This window comes from Arachis ipaensis, chromosome B01 (assembly GCF_000816755.2).
Source record: "Arachis ipaensis cultivar K30076 chromosome B01, Araip1.1, whole genome shotgun sequence".
Classification (NCBI taxonomy): Eukaryota; Viridiplantae; Streptophyta; class Magnoliopsida; order Fabales; family Fabaceae; genus Arachis; species Arachis ipaensis.
In genome coordinates this window covers 116,040,403-116,046,843 of record NC_029785.2, presented here as the reverse complement: position 1 = coordinate 116,046,843, position 6,441 = coordinate 116,040,403, and the positions used below count along the sequence as shown (strand labels likewise).

General features: G+C 34.4%; 1 protein-coding gene across 1 annotated transcript; it reads right to left on the bottom strand.

Moving 5' to 3' along the window:
- On the bottom strand, positions 1,047–5,127 carry LOC107634229 (probable LRR receptor-like serine/threonine-protein kinase At1g74360). Its single transcript, XM_016337792.2, has 2 exons — positions 4,680–5,127; positions 1,047–4,560 (listed from the first exon to the last, which is right to left on the bottom strand). Exons 1-2 carry the CDS (start codon positions 4,744–4,746, stop codon positions 1,346–1,348), a joined length of 3,282 nt encoding a protein of 1,093 aa, XP_016193278.1. The 5' UTR covers positions 4,747–5,127; the 3' UTR covers positions 1,047–1,345.

Here is a 6,441-nt window from a genome sequence, read left to right as displayed (position 1 = left end):
AAAAATATTAGAAAAAAATTAAATGAATTAAAAATATTAAGAATAAAATTGAATAAAATTAAATATTAGGAATATTTTTTAAAAAAGTCACAAATATTAGGACACAAAATATATTTTATCCTATAATAATTAAGTACTTTAGTTTTAGATTAAAAAAATTTGTAAATATTATTCTTTTATTGAAATATTTTCGAAACTCTTTTCTATATACAAACTCTCTTTAACTAATCTTTAATAAATAATAGCAGACACTGTCTATTCAAAAATATTACATACATAAACAAAATCAGTTGATACTATATTTATGTGTTAGTATATATATTATTTAGTTTACTTTAATATATATTTAATATTTTAACATATATTTTATACTAATAATTAATTTAGTGGTTAAAATTTTGTATATATCTAATATAGGCCTATTATAGTCATTCATTTTTATTTTTATTTTATTTTGTTATGATTGTATGGGAAATAGTAATAGCAAAAAAAATTGACATTTGTCTGCAGAGTATAATTGATTGCTATTTTTCTTTTGAAATAAGCCTCAAGACGCGGATATATAGGACCAGGTCACACTTTTATAAATTTAATCAGAAATATCATACAATTAACATTTTTATTTTGTATTTGAGTCAATATTAACTATTTTTTTTTTTTATCTTTTTACTAAAAATGTTGCTCTCTAATATTTTCCAAATTTAATTACTAATACTATAAAAATAGTAAAGAATCTTTCAAACTGTAAAGGATGCATTTGATGAAATGAATGGAATTGGATTTGAATGGAGGAAGTTAACAATAACATATATATGGACCTCGTTAAAGAATTTCTGGTGCCTTTTATAATTTTATTCCAGTTATCTTTCACATACTCTGGCATTAACATGTAATGACTGATACCACTAAGATTCATTAGTGCAACAAATGTTGCAATAATGACAAAAATATTGTCTGTATCAACAACTTGGTGAATGAAAAGATACAAAGAAAAAGTATATTGAAAAGGATGTGAAGGAAAATACTACATAAGACACTAAGATCAATAAACCAGCATGTTTTGGTAGTTAGGTTTATTCAACATTAGAATCACTGTGATACAGTGATACCAAACAATTTTGCATGATAAAATGTTATCAAGCAAATGAATTAGCATAACCTGTACTGTACACTATTGATTTCTCTAGGTAACAATTGAAATAAGAAACAAAAGACATCTCTTAATTCTCAGAACAATGTTAAGACAATGAATGAAATTTTCTGCATGAAACATTTTATATCTAAGACTATACTACATCTTAACAGAACACTATGCACATTTTTTTAACTACAAAAATGAGAGAGACTAAACAATGATTCCATGGCTTGAAGGATAACCTTTGGAGTAGTATATCCCAATCAACATATCAAGAACCTCCTTCATATTAGGCCTAACATATGGTGCCTCAGCAGTGCACTTCACACCAATTCTAAGCACTTCACTCATCTCTTCTGCACCACCAACAAGCCCTGACCCCATCACTGAAACCGGTAGGGCCCGGCCAAGCCGTCCGCGTCCGACAACACGCCACGCCCACTCCACCAAGCTCTCTTCACCTCCATCCACTGCTCTTCTCCCTGTGGCCAACTCCATAGCCAGCACTCCAAAACTATACACATCACCTTTTGTTGTAGCCTGCCATGTTTGTCCATATTCTGGTGCAACATAACCAACTGTTCCAGCCACCATTGTACTAACATGGCTATCTCCAACATCAACAACTCTTGCTAATCCAAAATCTGTGACTTTTGCTTTTCCATCTTTTTCCAATAACACATTGCTAGCTTTAACATCTCTATGAACAATTGGCGGATAACATTCATGGTGCAAATAGACTAGTGCTTTTGCAACATCAATTGCAACTTCTAATCTTCTTCTCCATGTAAAACTTGTTCTATCAGTGATTAGATCCTCCAATGTTCCACCTTCTATGTACTCATAAACTAGTATCTTTTCTGAACCATTTAAGCACCATCCATAGAGCGTGACAAGGTTTGGATGAGGCCAACCAAATCCATGACCACTCAGAACCTCCATTTCTGCTCTAAACTCCTTTTCGCCTTCGATTCCTTCTCTTTGAAGCTTCTTCACTGCAACAATTCTTCCATCTTGAAAAACTCCCTTGTAAACCGTTCCGAATCCTCCTTTTCCTATGATCCTGTCCTCTGAGAAGTTTCCAGTGGCCTTCAAGATATCGTCGTGTGTAAAAGCCGTCTTGTTTAACCGGATTACCTTAACTGTGTCTGATAACCATGGTGAGGATGCAGAGCTGCTTGAATCATGAGATTGTTTAGCTTCCCTCAAGAGGTATCCAGGATCTTCCAAGGGACTTTTCCTCAATGCGCAGACTATAATTGTAAGAAGACCAAACACCATGAAAGCCAGTGTTATAGCTGCAAAACCCAAGAACACAGACAACTTTGATTCCTTCTTATGGTATTTGTGCAAGGTTGTGTTCTTATCACCTGTGATGTTGTAAATGAAGTTTGGAAGGACTAATAGAGGGTCACCTAGATATGAATTCATGTCAAATGTAACAAATTGTCCAGTTGATGGAACTACACCAGTTATTAAGGGATTGAATGATATATTGAACTTGTTAAGCTCAGTTAAACTGTTCAGACTTGTTGGAAATTGCCCTGAGAAATTGTTGGAAGAAAAATCAAGATTCTGAAGGCATCTCATGTTTCCAACTTCACTTGGAATTTCACCTGAGAATTTGTTCATGGTGATGTTTAAAACCACAAGTGACATAGTACCCATTGCAGCAGGGAACTTTCCAGAGAAATTGTTGAATCCCAAATGCAGCATGCTGAAATTCACCATTGTTCCAATCACTGAAGGAATCTCTCCATAAAGATTGTTCCCACTCAGCTGAACATAGCCTGATATCTGAGGCTTGCTAAGCGAGGCGCCTGGGGGGCAAAATGGGAAAATGCCATTTCCTGTGAGGAGTTTGTACCAGAGTCCCCTACAATTCTTCCTTGTCAAGATACTATACACAAAGCTGAATGGAGGATAATCTGCCGGCATCCATCTTCTCATTGCAAGGCACTCACTTGAGCCAGAAAGGATTTGCTCACTTTTTCGATTCAATTCGAATGTTGTCATTGCATTCCTTCCAATCTTGGACAACTCAGGAGGCAAATTCCCACTCAGCTTGTTGTTTGCAAGGTTCAACCATAACAAGCTTGTGCAGTTTCCCAACTCCGGTGGGATTTCGCCGCTTAGCGAATTGTCCGCCAGCATTAGCCATAAGAGGGAACTCATTTTGCCAAGGCTTGGTGGGATTGAACCATTCAGATTGTTGTAGGCAAGGTCTAGTGCTTGAAGGTGAGCCATGTTTCCAAATTCGGCCGGAATTGGACCGCTGAACTGGTTGTAGGACAACATCAAGAACTGAAGGCTTGCCATCTGAGTGATCTCAACAGGCAATGGACCTGAAAAGTTGTTGAAGCTTAGATCTAATTGCGAAACTTTTGGCAGTTTAAGGATCCCTGAGGAAATCAATCCTCCAGTGTAGTGATTTGAGTGCAACACAAGAAAGCTCAGTTGCTTAAATTCCCCAAAAATTTCTTGAACTTCCCCACCAAAATTGTTTCTGCTCAAATCCAAAAGAACCAAATTGGCAAGATTCAAAAGATTCTGAGGTATATCTCTTGAGAAGCTATTGTTCCCCAAGTACAATCCTTTTAGGCCTGAGATTGATCCTATCTCAATTGGGATTCCACCAGAGAAATTGTTGCTGGAAAGATTCAGAATTGTTAGATTCTTGCAGTTTGCAACACCCTTTGGCGCCTCGCCAACGAAACCATTCAGCGAAAGGTCTAGTTCCACAAGGCTACAATCCAGGGGAAATGCCTCTGATAAAACATTCCCACTGAGATGATTTTCTGCAACCGAAAACTCCTTCAGCCTGGCGAAACCGTTCCCTAATCCTCCACTCAGATTGTTTGTGCTCAAATCCAAGTTCTGCAGCATAGGACACTGATCAAGCCAGCCACCAATTCCACCAGTCAAGTTATTCCCTGAGACATTGAGAGTAACCAAGGCATTGCAGGCGCCGGCGAAAAGATTCACGCCAATCTCGCCATGAAGCCTATTCACAGACAAGTCCAGAGTCTTCAATGTTCTGAAACCTGTCAAGTTCAACTCACCAGCAAGAATGTTATGTGAGATGTTGAGATGAATGAGCTTCTGGCAATGCCTTAGATCTTCAGGAATGTCACCGAAGAGTGTGTTCTGAGACAGATCAAGGTGTGTCAGCTCAGTTAGCATTGAGAAGTTGTTGAAAATCTCGCCGGTGATTTCGCTGCCCGAGAGGTCTATTCCAACCACCCTATTGGTGGTTCCATTGATGTGGGTGCACCATATTCCTGGCCATTCACATGGACTAGTGCTTCTGTTCCAATACACATAATTTCCATGGTCTTCAAGTGTTTTGCTATCAAGATATGCTTTCAACTCCAAAAGAACTTGTTTATCAGTTTCCAAAGAATCCTCACCAACAATAACTTCAACTGAACAAACAAACAAACAATCATAATTAACTACCTCGGAATAAGTGTCGCACGGAATTCAATAATGAAAACTAATCAAAGATTGAATTATTCTGAACAAAATAAAAGGATGTTGGTACCTGAAAGAAGGACGAAGAGAGAAAGCAATAGGAAGCCACAAAAAGAATATGTTTTCTTCTCTGTCATCTATGTAACTAAACTGTTAATCAATTCTTTTCTTTATTGAGCAGAATAGAATCAGATTGAATCTGCAGAGGGAGGCACAAAACTCAAGAACATGAAGGCATTTGGAGCATGTAGCAGTGTAGAAGAATGGAGCTTATTAGAATAGGATGCTTCCTTTTCGTTCTTTTGGTAAGAGTGTCTGTGAATTGTTGATGGTTGCAATATAATAATTGTAACAAAAAGAGGTTGCATGATGTTTGTTTTTTTGTTTATTTTATTTGTTGGTTGATGAATGTGAAATCAAATTCAGTGCTTTGTAATTGTATGGTTTTTGGTACTTTGGTATATTTAATTCATTTGTTTAGTGAAGAATGAAATGAGAGTCAACAACGGGCAATGGAGCTCTTTCGGTCACGGGGGAATCAGCATTTGGAGGCAAGTAAGGGCAGCCCTTGCTGACCGGACTGGGGAAGATGAAGATTTTCCTTGGATTGTAAGGTTTGACCCACACGGTCACACATACGCTTCATGCAAAAATTCCTTTTTCTTTTAATATTAATATTAAAATATAAAAATATTTATTAGGAGAGCACATAAAATCGTGACAAAAATTAATTACATCTCTCAAATTCTCATATTTTCAAAGCAAAAAATATCTATAGATAATTAATTTTAACTAACAATTTATGTATTTCTATGTAAAAGTTTAAAAATCTTTATTTGCATTGAACATTTGAATGTGTGTTGATTAGGAGGTGGTTGTTGGGTGTTGTGTGTGAGAAATTAATCAAAGATTGAACGTGTTAGTAAAGTGGGAATTGAAGAAAATTATACATCACCGTCATCACGGTCTTATGGGTTGGATGCGCTCTATTCTAATCATATTTTATATAATTTTATTACTAAAAGTTTAATAAAAATTTTGGGAGGTTATGACGTTCTATTGTCTACACTAAATTCTGTCATTGATCTATATATATATATTAAATTTTCACTACAACAATAATAAAATTTTATAATAATTTTAGCAAAATTATAATTACCAATATTTATGAACAACAATTTAATCCACCAAATATTTCTAAACTTTTTACCAAGTTCAGAAACTAGTAACTTTCAATCTAGTCTAACTAATCTCTAAATACTAATCCACTTAGGAATAATTTTAGTTTAACCGCCTGAACGTATCTTTATAAAGATGAAGAAAGAAATGCTTTTTTTTTTTCAAAATTATTTCTCTTATCTTTTTTCTCTTGGTTTTTTCTAATTTTTTACATAATCAGTAATAATATCTTTTTCTTTTTGCAGAAAGATAGACCAGAAAAACAAAATATTCAAATAAACTCAATAATGAAGGAATATTACTAGAAAACTGGATAACATATTTGTTAAATTTGTCAAATAGTAGATAATATAATTCGGTGATGATTAGACTTAGACATAGCAGCTTTAAAAATATATATGTTTTAAAAAATATATATGTTTGTAAGACAAAAAAAAAAAGATAACAAAAAAAATGAACTGAAAATAGATAAAAAAAAATATTAATATAAAAAAATAGATTAAAATCTTTTACAGTTTTAATTATATTTAATAGTAAAATTCTAAATTTGATGTCACGCTATGAAAAAAAAATCTAATTGAAACAAATTTAAAAGCACCAAAATCGGACAAATTATCATTTTTATCTACTAAAATTAAAAGCGCTGACATATC

Bases quoted from the DNA above. Each gene is read 5' to 3' on its own strand.
- LOC107634229 (XM_016337792.2), bottom strand. From the start codon at position 4,746: ATGACAGAGAAGAAAACATATTCTTTTTGTGGCTTCCTATTGCTTTCT. The intron at 4,561-4,679 runs GTACCAACATCC...TTGTTTGTTCAG, and splicing joins TCTCTTCGTCCTTCTTTCAG to TTGAAGTTATTGTTGGTGAG.